Source organism: Lepidochelys kempii, chromosome 26, assembly GCF_965140285.1.
Source record: "Lepidochelys kempii isolate rLepKem1 chromosome 26, rLepKem1.hap1, whole genome shotgun sequence".
NCBI classification, from domain to species: domain Eukaryota; kingdom Metazoa; phylum Chordata; order Testudines; family Cheloniidae; genus Lepidochelys; species Lepidochelys kempii.
Window position 1 is genome coordinate 5,861,803 of NC_136405.1, and position 17,206 is coordinate 5,879,008.

General features: G+C 48.8%; 2 protein-coding genes across 5 annotated transcripts in view; both read left to right on the forward strand.

Moving 5' to 3' along the window:
• The window catches only part of BMP1 (bone morphogenetic protein 1), an 85,380-nt gene extending 81,235 nt beyond the window's left edge, over positions 1-4,145 (forward strand). For all 4 annotated transcript variants that reach the window (XM_073325412.2, XM_073325413.2, XM_073325410.1 and 1 more), the window contains 5 exons: positions 110-235; positions 519-646; positions 1,162-1,375; positions 2,046-2,296; positions 3,435-4,145. In XM_073325412.2, coding sequence (XP_073181513.1) covers positions 110-235; positions 519-646; positions 1,162-1,375; positions 2,046-2,296; positions 3,435-3,569 — 854 coding nt within the window. In that variant the 3' untranslated portion in view covers positions 3,570-4,145. The remainder of the gene's footprint in view (positions 1-109; positions 236-518; positions 647-1,161; positions 1,376-2,045; positions 2,297-3,434) is intronic.
• A 100-nt stretch (positions 4,146-4,245) lies between these two features.
• Positions 4,246-17,196, forward strand: LOC140903704 (uncharacterized). Its single transcript, XM_073325417.2, has 2 exons — positions 4,246-11,371; positions 13,615-17,196. The coding sequence occupies exon 1, from the start codon at positions 6,749-6,751 to the stop codon at positions 7,823-7,825; it is 1,077 nt and encodes a 358-aa protein (XP_073181518.1). The 5' UTR covers positions 4,246-6,748; the 3' UTR covers positions 7,826-11,371; positions 13,615-17,196.
• Positions 17,197-17,206: the final 10 nt, after the last annotated feature.

Here is a 17,206-nt window from a genome sequence, read left to right on the forward strand (position 1 = left end):
CCCCATGGAGAAGGGCCGTCCATTGCAATGCTGGTGATTCACCATAACCCAGCAGGGAACAATTCCTAGGCCCGGCTAAACCACAGACTGCTTCCTTTCTTCTCCTTAGACAAAGACGAATGTTCGAAGGACAATGGGGGGTGCCAGCACGACTGCCTAAATACCTTCGGCAGCTACCAATGCCAGTGTCGCAGCGGCTTCGTGCTGCACGACAACAAGCATGATTGCAAAGAAGGTACGTTTATCCCCAGGGCAGCAGGGAAGGTACAATTGCCTTGCTGGGCTTCTCCGTGCACAAGGTCTCTGAAGGGTTTGCTGCCAGTTTCCTCTGGACCGTGCACAGGTTTCCCCATCTCTTCATATTTCCCAGCAACAAGGGGCTGGCGAGGGGATAAACAGCTTAGCTGGCTCTTTGGGAGTGTTAGGTGAGTGAGTTTTGGAGGTGGGGGAAGGATAGAGAAATGATCCTTTGGGGGATAGGCCCCCTGGCTGACTCCTTTGGGATTCTCTTCCTGCAGCTGGCTGTGATCACAAGGTGACGTCCATCACTGGTACCATCACCAGCCCGAACTGGCCCGATAAGTACCCGAGCAAGAAAGAGTGCATCTGGGCAATAACTACCACGCCTGGGCACCGCGTCAAACTGGTAACGTATAGCGCAAGGGACTAGCAGCAGAAAAATACACATGTGATATAGCGACCGCAGCCACCGGTCCCCATGTGAAGGATACAGCAGCTAGGAATTTCCAGTCTGCTTCAGAGCAATGTCTGTCGAGTCCATTGTCCTCTCTCCCGCTATGTCCAGTGCCAGATGCTGTGCAGGGAGGTGGATAACCTCTCTAATGGACAATGGAGCCATGACACACATGGGAGGAAGGGGACAATTACGCAGGAACATCCCCGGGGGATGTTTCTTGTTAATGGTGCTGTGAGAACAGTCAAATGGGATGGGAGTAGATTGCAGACAAGGTGACCTCTGCACAAAGAAACTGCCGGCTGCATCCAGACTAACGTGGCTCCTAATAGCATAGCCAGAGATGTGCTGTGTATGGGACTTGGAATGGCCCCCTATCACTGTCGTGACTTGAGATCCATAGAACTTCGGTGCTTTGCCACCTACTATCATTGTAAGTTTCCCTCCATCTCCTCCCGTCTTCCCAGACCTTCACAGAGCTGGATATTGAGGGTCATCAGGAATGCACTTATGACCACCTGGAGGTTTACAATGGGAAAGATGCCAAGGCTCCAGTCCTGGGCAGGTTTTGTGGGGCTAAGGAACCGGACCCCGTCATCTCCACCAGCAACAAGATGTTCCTCAAGTTCTTCTCCGATAACTCCGTCCAGAAGAAGGGCTTCCAGGCCACCTATTCAACAGGTAACTGGGTTTTTGTTTGCTTGGTGTTTGGTTCAGTGGCAGGTACCTAAAAACTCCGGAGAGTTGTGGTGATGTCAGGCCAGGTGTGAAGCTCTGGTCCCAGAAGAGAGGGGCTGGAATATTATCCCACTTCACCCTTGTGTCTTCCTAGGAACTGTGGTGCTTTAAAGACTCCGAGGCTTGGCGCAGTTCAGTATTTTGCATAATGTGTTAAATGTATGGAGAGAATCAAGGGGAGGAGAAGAACAGAAAGATTAGGGGTCACCGGCTGATAGTAAAGCAATGTTGAGAGGAGCAAGCAAAGCAGCTGCCATGTTTCTTTTTGAAGTCACGCTTTTGCGGGGCAGATGGCTCAGGAGATCAGTGATGGGACAAGGAGCCACTGACTTCTGCATGGCACATTTGGCCGTCTATCTCATGGCTGCTCAGTGGACCCTGTGCAAAAAATGCCCAGGCTGGCAGATTATGCAGAGAGGCCAAAGGCTGGATGGGACCAGAGGCTGAGCTGATGGGGTGGGTGTTCGGTGAGCTCCAGGGTAGAGAGAGGCCCCCCGTGGCTGCCAGAGGGAAGACATTAGGAAATAGGGAGGAAAGAAGATGACCCTCTCTGGCAATAGGTGTGCACCCTTCTTCACCTCCTTGCTATACACGAGTGTGTTCTTACTTCCAGTCTGCGGGGGCCAGATGCGAGCTGAGGTGAAAACCAAGGACCTGTACTCACACGCTCAGTTCGGAGACAACAACTACCCCGGGGGCTCGGACTGCGAGTGGGTGATTGTGGCGGAGGAGGGCTACGGGGTGGAGCTCATCTTCCAGACCTTCGAGATCGAGGAGGAGGCCGACTGTGGGTACGACTACATGGAGCTCTTTGACGGCTATGACGGGACAGCGCCACGCCTGGGGCGCTACTGCGGATCCGGGGTAAGCTTCCCCTGCTCTCCTCCCTTCCTTCCCACCCTCACCCCCGCTTGGCCCCAGAAGTCAGGGATAGCTGCACCACATCCCGGAGTGAAACCGTGCGCTCTGAGCCAAGAATTGATTGTTCAGTTTGGTGGCTGAACAGAAAAATCCAGGGGGAAAAAAAAATGTTTTTGTTTGACCCACAATGAATTTTTTACCCAGTGGTTTTATTACGGTTTGGAGTGGTCTTCAACCTTTTTTAAAAAAGTTTAAGCAAATCTAGCTACATTTTTAAACAAAAAGCCAAAAAGGTTTGTTTTGAAATGTCTAAACAAACCATTTTGACTTTTTCTACTTTTTTTTTTCATTTGTTTTGGGACGAAATTATTCACTGAATTCAATCTGGATTTCCAACCCGGATAGGGGGCGGAGTTTGGACTGAAAAATGCCTTTTTTGGCAAATAAACTATTCCCTGAAGAAGAAAAAACTGGCCCAGCTGTAGCACTCAGCTACTGCGGAGATGGGCACAGTGTAAGAACCTATAGGGACGGGAAAAACCAATGATGATGCAAAGCACGGCAAGCCCATTGGAGGAGAGCGGGAAACACCTCACCCCTGGCGGGGAAGCGATTGAGCTTTCAGAGCTGGGGGCGGGGTGGCTAAGACTAGGGAGGGATATTTCAGTTTAATGTGGATCCATTAGGAAAGAGGGATAAGGCAAACCGAAATCAGTGCCCATCCAGCATCCGTAGCCATGGAACTAATCCAGTTCAGGTTGGTGCATAGATAAGCCTTATGGTGCTCGCCCAATGGCCGCCTAGGCTCAACCCTGCCATTGGACGCTGCCTCAAGCAAGGTGGGGTGCAAGCTGCCCCATCCCAGGAGTTGCCCTGGGATTCAGACATTGCTGTCAGCCCCCCAGGCCTTCGCCCTGCTCCCTCCTGGCTCCAGGGCCATTGATGGTTTGTTGCTGACCTCTCTCAGCAGCAACTTACCTCACTGGCCCGTGAGGAAGGGGAAGAAGAGCCAAGGCTCCACCCAGCCATCCCAGAGAGCTTGTAGACTCTCACGTCCCTGCAGTCTCTCACCCTCTGGGTCTGTGAGGGAGAAACAGTGTGCCCTGACCGGCTCTCTCCACTCCGTTGCCTCCCCCCCCAGCCCCCGGAAGAGGTCTCCTCCGCCGGCGATTCGGTCATGATCAAGTTCCACTCGGATGACACCATCAACAAGAAGGGCTTCCATCTGCGGTACACCAGCACCAAATTCCAGGACACTCTGCACACAAGGAAATGAGGCTCCACGGCCACCAGGGCCCTCACCACCCCACGCTGGAGGGACGGTTCTTTTCTGTATAGAACAAATACATGCGCGGGGAGGTGGGGGGAACCAGACAGACTGGATGGAGAAACACACAGTCAACCTCAGCGCTAAGACACACTCACACAGAGGCTAAGGGGCAGTCAGCTGCTGGCATCGACCAGATTGAGGGCGGGGGGGATGTCTTTTATCTCTTTAAATATCCATTTCTGGGCCTGTTTTTTTCTTTGAAGCAGGGCACCGCCCAAGCCAGGAGCAAATGTTCTTCTTAACCACTTTGCAACTACCGTTGATGAATCGATTGTATCCCCCAACTCCCATAGCACCCCCCCACCCTTCGGGAGGTATCGCTTAATGCAGGAAAGTCCAACTGTATGGCAGACGTTTTCCTTTTAACTTGACAAAGCAGGTATCAGCTCAGCTCCCTGAATGTACAAAGCCCATAGGAGTGAAGAGCCCAGCACGCACACAGAAGCTGCTGGCTATCTGTTGTAACGATGTAATAAAAATTCTGTCTTGTAAGGAGATGGCCATCGGCCTCTTTAACTCTCATCTGTTTGGGGTTTTGTTTTAGTGATGCTTTTATGAGAGACACCTAATGTTTCGGAGTCCTTTTCCCCCAATGTACGTTTGTTCTTTTTAAAAGTCTGATCTCCAATTGGAGCGTTGTCCTCTTTCATGACACATCAGTCGATCTAGAGACAGCCCCGAAAACAATTGCGGGAAGGAGCCATGCACTACCTCCAGCCCCACTTGGAAAGTCTACATCTAATAAATGGAAAGTGTTGCAAACAAAACCGCCTGGAGTCCTTGCTGGTGTGCGCCTGCTATCCAGGTATTCCCATCTGTGCACTTTCTCTTTTGGATCCTTTTTGGATCCTCTTTCATCCTCTGCCATCTGGTGGTGGTTTCCAGCAATGCTGTTTCTTTCTGGGGTCCTGCTTTGCAGAAGCCATTGTCTCATTGGGTTCCAGTAGTGCTGGATCCTTCTTGAGAGAGATCCTGATCTCTTGGATCCCATTCTCGTGCCTGCTCTCCAGCTCTGCCATCTCCTTCGGGATTCCTGTGGTAGTGTTCTGCTCTCCAGATGTTTCCAGCTGTGATCTCTCTTTTGTCGATCCTTTTCTGCAGCATCTCTTAATCTTCCATGGGTCTGATTCTCCTTTGACACTCATGTTAATCTGGAGGAATTCTAGTGGACTCAGTGAAGTGTCTCCATTATGTGGTAAATGAGAAGACTAAAAAAGGCCCTATTTATCTGGGGCTTGAGTCAGCAAAGCAATTAAGCAGTTGCTTGAACTTAAGCGAGTACTTATGTGCTTTGCTGATTCAGGGCCTTAGGGAGACGGGAAGGGCTTTATTGATCATATTTAATAAGGACTCTTTTTTAGGTTTTTATATTCCAATAACTTTTCCCCTCACCCCACGTTGCAAGGGGAATAGCAGGAAAATATTGCAGAGCAATTAAGAGAGACAAGAGAAACCTATAAGGTAACGTGGGCATTTCTAGTCAGCAAAGAGCAGAGACCTGGCTCTGAACCTTGGCGTGGCTACGAGTCAGGTTTGCTAATGTGAAATGCTCAGTTGCTGGCTCATTTTGCAGGAGGCGCTACACGAGCAAGGCGAACACTGTTCACACATGAGTAGGTCTCTCTGAACCAGAGACGAGGCCGAACCCAAACTCCAGAGCTTCAGGAAAGCACAGAGCCAGGCCTGCATTGTGCAGTCCAGGCCCAGCTCTGATTGCAACAGCCATTCTGGAGCCTTTAACTGAGGCTTGAAACAAATTTGTAGAGCTTCTGGTCAAATGCATGTCAAGGGCAAAATGCAGACACTTGGATCAAACTCCATTCTCAACCCAAACAGTCTCCAGAATCCTCCTAGGCGGAGGAGTCACCAGCTCTGTCATGGGTGTGCGAGAGGCACATGGGAAGGAAAACCACACCCTGGAAACATTTATCCTCAGCCCTCTCAAACTCACCCCCCCCCCACCACTCCTCCTCTGTACAATCCAAGAAACAAGCTGAAGTGTGATATTGCCTCCATCCCCTTGCCCAAGCCTGCCTGTCCCTCTTCCATTCTGTCTTGTGTCTGTCTCTACATGAGCTGCTTGGATGGCTTCTCTCCTGTGGGTCTGAGAGCAATACAGTGCTTTTCCTCCGGAAGGCTCCCAAGGCACTTTGTGAGCCCCATACAGGGTACTTAGCAACACTGGGAAACAGTTGCCCCTGGGGTGGGGTGGCAGCTCTGTCGACAGCTAGCATACAGGGCTGTGGGAGATTGGGGGACACCAGCGGAAACACTGACTCCAAGTGCCAAAAGATCTTAATGTCTTTGTAGAGGACACAGGATGTCAGCCTGCTCCAAGAGACACAGCCTGGGGTCTCATCTGATCTCCCTTGGAAGGATAAAGGTTAGATGCACTAAGCACCACCAGAGACCCACGTGGCCAAATCCTTAGACCCTCACTCAGTTTTCACTACACTTACTCAGCAAAACTGCCAGTAACTCCAATTAGAATTTGCTTGATTAAGTAAAGAGCAACTATGGAGTAAAACATGAGTAAGGACCTTGGGAATTCCACTGTTCTTTCCATCAGCTTCAGCATGTGTGCTGTAATGACCTTGCTAAGCAAACTACTTCATTCAGTGTGTCCCTCCATCCAGATGCTTACGTTTCTCTTTTGCCAGCTGTAGCCTGTTGCTCCTTCCTCGGCCCAATGGTGCTAGAAAAAGAGAGTGATGCCCAAATACTGTGACGTTGGATATCCTAGAGTAAATGGGGTGGATACATTAGTTATCATCGACCTTTTCCATAACTGTGCTCCTCTAGCCAGGGCCTAGCTGGGACCCTCTCCACCTTTCATTTAACAACATGAGAAAGGCAGGGAGGGCATGACCGCCAGCACCAGGTCATGGCCCCCCAGCTGGAGAACCCTTGAATTCAAGGATTCCATGAAACAGGTCACTGAACTTTGTCCGGAAAGTGATGAAACTGAAATCCACCTCTTGAAGGTCTCTGATGACAGCGTAGGTATGAAGCGTGCTTATGACATCACTCGGGCAGCTGCTGATGTCACAGAAACCCCAGCACCGGGCACAATACTCAAGTGAAGGTGGCATGGAGATGGGTCAGGTGAGCGGAAAGGGAGCAGCATGAGACTCCAGAAAGAAAAATGGAAGGAAATGCACTACACCCCACGGCAGCTTTCCAAAAAGATTGGAGTCACCTACTCCATGGCCCAGTTCATAGTGCAGAGCTATCGCAGGCCATGCCATGCCAAAGCTCGCCAACGTGTCACCCACCTTCAGCCAACTCCAAAAAAACAGAACGTAACTGTGTATAAGGCCCAGTGCACATATTATGTCAGGACCAGGGGCCGAGGCCGGGAGTTAACGGACTCTGATGCATCTTTAACATCTTGCTGCAGAGCAAAGGGGAAAGCGGAGGAGGATATGCATGGCTATGATGCTCCGTTGACATCTAATGCCGGGGGCAAGAGAGGAGCCAAGAATTTGGGTGACTCTGATGTGCCTTCTCTTCACATCTATTCAAGATCTTATTCCAGGGCCAAGTCCAGAAAGGAGCACGTGAGCCCCTCCACATCCTATTCCAGACCCTGCAGGGGAAGAAGCTGTGTGGCTCCTCCTGCTAGAAAAGCAAAATTTTCTAAAGGAAGGAGGGGAAGAAGGAGGCAAAGTGTAAAAAGGAGAAAAGGAGCCCAGGGTGGGAGATACCAAAGAGTGAGAAAAGCTGTCCCTTTTGTGCCTTCTAAGCAGCCCTGCCAGGGAAGAGGCAGAGAAATACCCATAACCCTCCTTCTGGATGTACCATTGAACATATACCTGGAGGATGAACAATGGACAGTGAAAGGAGAGGAGAGGCAAACAGGCAAGAAACGGAGGAACAAAGGTGTCGCTGTCCAAGTCCCTTCCATCTGCACCACCGAGCTCGTAGCAACAGATGGCTATCAAACCGATTCTTCTTGTGGACAGGGGGAATCCAGGACCAGGCAATGGGCTGCAGATGCATCCACGACTGTAGATGAGAGTCCAGGGGAGAGGAAGGTTCCTGTCCCTGAGGAGATTTCCTGTGAACATGGGGCTTATCCAACAGGGGGAGAGGTCCCAACAGAAATCAGCAAGGAATGCACTGGCTCTGGGTGGTGGGAAAGGATCCAAAACTGGCTGCTGTCCTTCGGAATGTATTTGGAAAATATAATAAAGTCCTAGCTCTCCCAGCCAGATCCTTTCTTGTTTGCTATTGTTTCATTCGTCCCTAATGTGAGCATGCTTAGAGTGCTGAACCAGGGACCATCTGCATCACAGTGGGATGTGGGCACTTGCAGGTAGCCTGCTGTGAGCCGCTGGAGAATCTAGCGAGCAAGGCTTTGAGGACCTGATTTAAAGGCCACAGGAGTCTTTGCACTGACTTCACTAGGCTTTGAATCAGGTCCTTATACAGCCCTCACCACCGACATCTGCTGACCACCTCACAGGCTGCATCCCAGGTGATGAGGATGATCAAGTGATTACCTGCTTCCTGGCCACAACCCCATCACCTGGGAGGCAGCTTAATTAATCACAGGCTGGGGATTGAACCAGAATCCCTTTAAAGGACCAGCCCATCCTGGGAGAGTCCCTTGGATTTTAGGGGCCCAAATTGGACCCCTGGCAGGGGCCTGTTTTTCAGAGGGAGGGAGGGTAGGTAGCTGGGTGGGTAATAAACACTGTCTAAAAATTAGCCCCCTTAAGTTACCTTAAGTAGAACTAGGTGGGGAATAGTTCTTCATCCTGGTAGTGTTTTTGAGAGTTCCATGTTTTTTCCCATCCCAAATTGGGATGAGAAGTCAAAACTCCAAAAATGTTTGCAACCTGGCGATCTGAAAAATGTTTTGTTTCGATCACTTTGAAACATCTCATTTCCATTTCAACCTTTTTCCCCATTTTTTAAAAGCTTTTTTTAGTATAAATTAACTAAAATGTCTGAAGAGAAAGTCGCTTTGCACCAGAAAACGAAGCTGTTCATTTCGGTAATGTCAATGCGGGATGGTTCTACAATTTCAGAACTTGTTCTTCTCAAAGGGGGAGAGTTATCAGAACCGACCCTCCCCCACAAACAGTTCCAGCCCCAGCAAATTGACATTTTCTGACAAAAAAAGTTGGGCTGGAAAACTCGCAACCCGCTCCAGTCTCAAGTGGGGCACTTGGATGCACGAGTTGCTTTTGAAAACCTTGGCACGCAATTGCCACTCCTTGGAACCTCTGGATGGCCCTTTGATTTATGGGTGCTGCCAGCTGTGGGGAACATTGGCCTCATTTTCCCCTTTCCCTGTCTCCCTCGCATCTGCCCAGCTCGCATCTGGATTCAATCTCTTTTGGCCCTAACACTGTCTTTGTATCATTGCCCAGCCAGCCGTTAACATTTCAGCAGCCCCAGTTCTGTCATTCGGGGAATGCAGCTTCTTTCAGCTCCCCAGGCTGTATCTCAGAGTCGACATAAAGGGCACGCCTGGTCACCTGTGAAATCTGCAGCCTGATTTGCAATAGTTTGCAGGCCAGTCCCAGTTTTAACCTGGTCCTTTCAGTAGCTGTCGATCAGCCCTGTGCTAATTGGGCCAACTTTTAGGCAGAGACTGAGTGGGGAGAGCGGTCCTGCGGCACATCTCTGCTGACTAATGAAATTCTGCGCTAACTGAGCTGGCCGATGTGTATGTGCACCACTGCCTTCTACTGGATGGTATCTGAACTGCTCAGCTGTGTGGCATGAGTCTGATACTATCGCTAACTACTAATGGAGATGTGACAGGTAGCATCATCATCATCAAACACACACAGTCTACTGAAGACCACTGCACCAGGCAGAGTGACCATGGCGGATGGTGTCGCACCCGGCATTGTGTAGTGAAGTTCCCAGATCTGGCTCAATTCTGCAAATCCACAAATCCCTGGAATGGCCCCACAAAGGTAGGGTCAATGGAGAGTTTTGGAGAGCATGGTATGCTGGGGTGTTTTTGTCCATCCTGGCAATGGGGTTGAAGAACACGCAATGCTGCTTTTGAACTTAATAAGTGAAGAGAGTTCGTCTGAACTCAACAAGATGAAATACAATGAGAATAAGCATGAAGTACAATACTTGGAAGGAAAAATCAAATGCCCAACTACAAAATGGGGAATAACTGGCTAGGCGGTAGTGCGGATGAAAAGGATCTGGGAGTTACAGTGGATCACAAATTGAATACGAATCGTCAATGTGATGCAGTTGCCAAAAAGGCTAGTATCATTGTGGGCTGTATTAACAGGGTGTTGTAGATAAGACATAGGAGATACTTGTCCCTCTCTGCTGAGCACAAGTGAGGACTCCGGTGGAATATTGTGTCCAGTTCTGGGCACCACACTTTAGGGAACATGGATAAAGTGGAGAGAGTCCAGAGAAGAGCAACAAAAACGATAAAAGATTTAGAAAACCTGATCTATGAGGAAAGGTTAAAAAAACTGGGCATGTTTAGTCATGAGAAAAGGAAACTGATAAGTCTTCAAATCTGTTAACGGCTGTTATAAAGAGGACAGTGATCCATTGCTCTCCATGTCCACTGCAGATAGGACAGTATAACAATGCAGGTAGTACACAGGTTTGACAGATCCTGAACTTTGTCTCAGCACAAAGATATTTTGGCACCAATAAGCGAGACGTGGACATCATGCAGGAGGCAGTGAGAAATACTGCAACTTTGAACATGGCTTGCAGCCTAGGTAGATAAACTCGTCAATTGCTCCACAGAACTCAACCCCTCCTGCAACAGGAACTCTGCCGGCCCTGCTCTATGGTTCTGGCCCTTGATCTTCTGCCACGAGAAGCGAGCGGCCTCTTGGAGACTTTGGAGCGGGGAGGCTGAAATATTTGGACTTCTCCACAAGCAAGGCAGTGTCGTCAGCAGAGTCTCAATGAGTGAACACTTCTTCACCACGCTTGATTCTGACACGTGGAGGGGGAAGTCCCAGTATCCAATCGATCACTCAACACAGAATAGCGGCAGGATGAGAATTCATCCCTGCCTCATGTTGTGTAGAAATGCGGCAAAAGCCGTGAACCAAGTGACAGTGGCCTGTACTTTTACAGTAGCTAGTGCTGAGTTCTCTCTCTGTTGGTATTAGGGTGACCAGAGAGCAAGTGTGAAAAATTGGGACAAGGAATGGAGAGTAATAGGCGCCTATAAAAGACAAAGCCCCAAATATCAGGACTGTCCCTATAAAATTGGGACACCTGGTCACCCTAGCTGGTATCACCATGAAGTTCAGAGTAGCCCTGACATGCAGCACAGTCCTGGCATGGTTTTGTTTCACCACACCTTTCAGCTGGGGATCACAAACCATTATAACCATCAAGCAATGATTTGCCGTAATGCAACACATTCACTGCAGTTCCCTTCTGTTTGTCAGGCAGCTCCAGTCTGGGGGTTCACATCTTGTCTCAGAGACAGCTGGAGAGGGGCTGGTGGAGGGGAGAGTGAACCCAGTGGCCAATGCACCATGTACAATGTCCCTAAGCACAGATGTCGTCTTGCTGGGGGCAAAAGGCAGGATACTGTGTGGGGCTGAGACCCAAGAGAACATAGCAGAGGTTGGTAATTGACATGGTGCAGAGATAACCAGACCTTCGGCATAAATCTTGTTTCCTGGGAGCCTGGATTCAGGTTTCCGCATTCAGGTGGTGGCCGCTGGCAGTCGTTTTCAGCACTAAGATATGGGACATCGCCAGGTCCACTTGGGATAACAAAGGTGAGTCTAAAATGAGACACGCTCCCCTAGGGAGGAGCGGACAGGAGGTAGGCTAATGCCCCTATGCACCCCCGCTCCCCCTGGACTTTGTTTAGTGCCTTCGCATTTCAGAAACGACAGCTTTGCGGCTCCCCCTTGTGACCAAACTAGCTAGTGATGGGATTAACTTTTGCGCTGGGGGGAGGGGGGTTGTCGGGGGGGGGGGTTGTCAGCAGTGGAATAGCCTCCCTCCTTAACGTTTCTCAGAGGCTGGTTTGTTCTAAGTGTCAAGTAGCGTCTGTGTACTGCACTGTCCTGTTCTGGGGTGCAGGACAGCAGCAGGTAGTGGGGAATGGGGGTGGGGGTGGTAGAGGGTGGGGGCTACTGAAGAGATGGAGTAGAGAGAGCACCCATTACTAGGGGCATTGTGAGGGTGTTTGTTGCCAAGGAGCATAATAGCGAGGGCACCTGTTACCAGGCAGGCCTGGCAGTGAGCTCTGATTGCAGGGTTGCTACAGCATTCAATAATAATTTTTCATCTTTAGAAGGTGGGGAAAGATCATGGCTTTAAGTAACTTGAAATTTTCAGTGTCCATTTTGGAGCAGCTGCAGACATTGCTCTGTGTGTGTGTGTGTGTACGCCCATGCTCCTTGGAGAGTCTTTAAAACCTGCACGCCTCCCCTCTAGGTCCCAGGTTGTCTAGGCGGACAGAATGACGCTATTCTGCTAGGAGAACAGAAAAGGGAGCTGAAGGACACGCGTGGGACTGGATGTCCATGGGTTTGCTGGCGGGTTAGACAACTTCACCGCTAGCTCATCTATCCAACCCCACCTTTGGACAGTGACGATCAAAAGCCGTTTCTGTTCGAGGGCTGCCCGGTGGCCCATGTGAAATGAGTTTGCTGGGTCTTGGCCCAGTTGGGCAGGCCTCAACATCCCAAAAACAATGATCAATTGGCACGAATTAGTCCCCTTGGTTGGTAGCTTCAGCAAAGGCGCCATGGACTGAATGGGACATTCAGAAGAAAGCGCAGTGTGGTCTAGTGGATATAGCATTGTACTGGGAGTAGGGAGACCAGGGTGCTACCTAGCTCTGCCTCTGTCCCATCTCTGTGCATCAGTTTCCCCCTCTGTAAAATGGGGCTAATTATTCTGACCTCCTTTATAAAGCACTCTGAGATCTACTGATGGAAAAATGCTACAGAAGAGGTAGATGATGATATTAGTGGTGGGTAGGAGTGTAGGGAGAAGCTTGCACTGCCTGCCTCTGTCCATGCTGTACCTGCTCCATGCACAATCTCCAGGCTTGTCTCTTACAATGCAAATTGTAGATAGGAAAGCTGAATATCCTTTGGGAGAAAACCCTGATCTGAGGGTCATAGCTAGATCCCTAGTATAAGAGGCAGCCAGTCCTTACCCCTACTCCAGGAGGAAGGGACATGCAAACAAAATGGCAAGTTTTCTTTTCTTCTTATGTATTTCATGCTAATATTACGAGTGGGATAATAGTGCAAAGCATGACGAGTAATTGCATGCTAATTGCCAGTTAGTCAGTATCTTATTTAGCAGTGTTCTCTCTCTCTCTCTCTCTCTGTAGCTTGCCTAATTTGCAAAGAGAACTTGTGTGTGAATCGGATCTTTTTATACATAATTTAATAATAACAGGTTTCAGAGTAGCAGCCATGTTAGTCTGTATTCGCAAAAAGAAAAGGAGTACTTGTGGCACCTTAGAGACTAACACATTTATTTGAGCATGAGCTTTCGTGAGCTACAGCTCATTTCATCGGATGCATTCAGTGGAAAATACAGTGGGGAGATTTATATACATAGAGAACATGAAACAATGGGTGTTACCATACACACTGTAACGCGAGTGATCACTTAAGGTGAGCTATTACCAGCAGGAGAGCCGGGGGGGGGAGGGGGAACCATATGAACTGGAACCATAAACTCACTGAACATTAAACCCCACCAAATGAGGGTAGATCCATCCTCATCATCGTATCCACTCATTATACTCCACACCTGAACATAGCCATTATATGGACAACATACCCCCATTTCTCAATGTCTGTACTTTGACCCGTTAAACTTTTACTCCGAATCGGGGAGATTGCAGATTATGCATTCCTTACACCACCAGTTCCTAAACCAAATTTTGTACCTCTTGATAATCTGTACCTAATTCCCTGATAACCAGAACCTTCTATGCTTAAACTCTGTACCGTTTTCTTTTTACTTCAACATTATCTTAATAATCAAGGATAGTGTTTTCAGGAAGATCACCGATGGATTGTAGTTTCCTCAGGAAGTCAGTGGTGTCTCGAAGATAGCTGGGAGTGCTGGTAGCGTAGGGCCTGAGGAGGGAGTCTACATAGCCAGACAATCCTGCTGTCAGGGTGCCAATGCCTGAGATGATGGGGCGTACAGCTAATAAGTGATGGTCACATAAACACCACCCTATACCGGAAACCTACTGACTGCTATTCCTACCTACATGCTTCCAGCTTCCATCCAGGACACACCACATGATCCATTGTCTACAGCCAAGCTCTGCGATACAACTGCATTTGCTCCAACCCCTCAGACAGAGACAAACACCTACAAGATCTCTATCAAGCATTCTTACAACTACAATACCCACCTGCTGAAGTGAAGAAACAGATTGGCAGAGCCAGAAGAGTACCCAGAAGTCACCTACTACAGGACAGGTCCAACAAAGAAAGTAACAGAACGCCACTAGCCGTCACCTTCAGCCCCCAACTAAAATCTCTCCAACGCATCATCAAGGATCTATAACCTATCCTAAAGGACGACCCATCACTCTCACAGATCTTGGGAGACATGCCAGTCCTTGCTTACAGACAGCCCCCCAACCTGAAGCAAATACTCATCAGCAACCACACACCACACAACAGAACCCGCTAACCCAGGAACCTATCCTTGCAACAAAGCCCATTACCAACTGTGCCCACATATCTATTCAGGGGACACCATCGTAGGGCCTAATCACATCAGCCACACTATCAGAGGCTCATTCACCTGCACATCTACCAATGTGATATATGCCATCATGTGCCAGCAATGCCCCTCTGCCACGTACATTGGTCAAACTGGACGGTCTCTATGTAAAAGAACAAATGGACACAAATCAGATGTCAAGAATTATAACATTCAAAAACCAGTTGGAGAACACTTCAATCTCTCTGGTCACTCGATTACAGACCTAAAAGTGGCAATTCTTCAATAAAAAAACTTCAAAAACAGACTCCAACTAGAGACTGCTGAATTGGAATTAATTTGCAAACTGGATACAATTAACTTAGGCTTGAATAGAGACTGGGAGTGGATGGGTCATTACACAACGTAAAACTTTTTCCCCATGTTTATTCCCCCCCTCCACTCCCCACTGTTCCTCAGACGTTCTTGTCAACTGCTGGAAATGGCCCACCTTGATTATCACTACAAAAGGTTTTTTCCACCCCACTCTCCTGCTGGTAATATCTCACCTTAAGTGATCACTCTCGTTACAGTGTGTATGGTAACACCTATTGCTTCATGTTCTCTATGTATATAAATCTCCCCACTGTATTTTCCACTGAATGCATCCGATGAAGTGAGCTGTAGCTCACGAAAGCTTGTGCTCAAATAAATTTGTTAATCTCTAAGGTGCCACAAGTACTCCTTTTCTTTTTAACAACAGATTCTGGCATAAAGAAGAATGACATCTGCAGTGACACTTGCTGGGATAAAAATTACGTGGGCCATCAACTCTCATGCTCCCCTGCACAGGCTGCCCACCGGCCGGGGGCCAGGAGGGACCCTGCACTCTCACCCCTGCCTAGCATTGTACTGCACAGTTGGCCAGGTGCATGATGCAGATGTGCCAAGCCTCACTCATTCTGGATTAATTGCCAGGCAGCTCCTGAAGCGCCTTGCTCTTGTGGAGATGGATTTTGCAGCATTTTAGATGAGTAATTTAAAATGTCTCACTGGCAACATCTATGAAATCAGAGGCATTTAAACTGTCACGGCTTAGAAAGCTCTGCATGAGTGAAGCTTTTATTTATTTTTTCACCACCCCTGAAGTATCTGGAATTTCCTACTGATAACAGACAGGACACCAGTCTAGATGGACCATTAGTGTCCCAGTACACCTGGAGGCAGGATTCTGTGCTATCTCAATGCAGATGGAGACCCCAAACTAGATTCAGATGGAGACCAAGAGAGAGGGCATGGGATCTCTGTGTAGATCGAGACAGGATACTGGTGCAGTTGGAGACCAGACTAGATGCACCCATGTTCTAGTCAATGCAGCAGGAGACCGAATTCCAGACTAGACTGATTTCTGAGCTGCTGTGAAGTAGTGACTTCTGTGTTCCAAATCCGGAACCTCTTGCTGCTTTGTTTGTGTTCATTGCAAACTCTTTTCCTCTGGTTTGCAGGCACTTTGTGCACTGATCCTCAAAGGTACTTAGGCACCTAATTCCCATGAGAGTAAGGTGCCTAAATACCTTTGGAGATCAGGGACTTTGTGCCCAGTTCCAAAAGCAGAACATTAGCCAAACTCTGCAGACCCCATTGCAAAGTGAGTGGCCAGTCTGTGAGCAGCATTCGAGTCACCACAGGGCAGATGGGGAGGAGGGGAATGGACCCAATGGGCTGCAAGATCCTCTCCACCCTTACAGGGAGAAATACTGCAGTCTTCTGTAGTGATAACGCCAAGTAGGGTGGGCCATACTCCACAGTTCTTACTCAGGCAAAGTCAAGCATAGAGTACGGATTGTAGGATTTAGCCTAGTAGAAACTCTTTTATAAAGCTATTGTGCTTGGGGTCATTACTATAGGATACTGTTGTGTTTTTTGTTACTGTAGTATTAATTACTGCTGAGCAGTGATATGCTCTTTGAAATTCTGTAATATTATTTACTGTAGGATAGTGTAGCATTCATTTCTGTTGACCGTTGTTTTGTTTTTTAGTACTGTGATATTAAATACTGTTGAGCTGTGTGGTCGGGTCTGTTTCTGTGGAATACTGCAGTATCAATGACTGTGGAATCGTGTAGCAATTCTTGAAAGCAGGGTAGAATTCCTAATTCATCCTGCAGGCTAGTCCTGCTGTGTCATGACCCTATAATGTCATGGCTTAAAGCCAGAGCAAAGTCACCCAAACGTGGCCCTGTTAGTGTCATACGGAGGTTGCTCTGATCTGGCTCACAAGATCATTAATGTCCCCTCAAGACTCCATCCAACTGTGGTGGTAGCAACCACGGTCCATTCCTCCTTAGGTGGTATGTTCCATGGGGGCCTATTTATTCAGGGTCCTATACTGATCCCCATGTTTTGAAGCATCAGCAGGTGGGACAGGGAGAAGCCAATTTGGTAGCTCGACACGAGTCTGCTCAGGAAGACCTTCACGACGGAGGACCCCAAAAGGAAACAGGGAAGCCATGTTAGCCACCCCAGGAGCACCCCAGCTGTACAGAGAGGCCTCCATGGGGGAATGCCCAGAGGTTATTGAGCTAGAGGATAGCTTGAGGCCAGGCAGGAGGTCAGGTAGCAGAGTTAATTAACAGGTCATGGTTGCTGGGGTGGGGTGGGGACTCTATGTTCACCATTGCAACCTCATCCGTTTTTAAACTTTTCTTCCTTTTGACCGTAGAAGATATTTCAGGCTCCGTTCCATTGGGAGAGCTTCAGCAATGGACCAGCCACTGCAGCCCCACCCCTAAGTTTCCCACTGCCCCACACACAGCCGTATATAGAAGCCCTTTCCTTGAGATTGGATCACCTCCATGGCACACATCCCCCCCCACACACACACCCCGCTGCCCCAAGACGCCAATGCAAGCAGC

Bases quoted from the DNA above. Each gene is read 5' to 3' on its own strand.
- LOC140903704 (XM_073325417.2), top strand. From the start codon at position 6,749: ATGAGACTCCAGAAAGAAAAATGGAAGGAAATGCACTACACCCCACGG.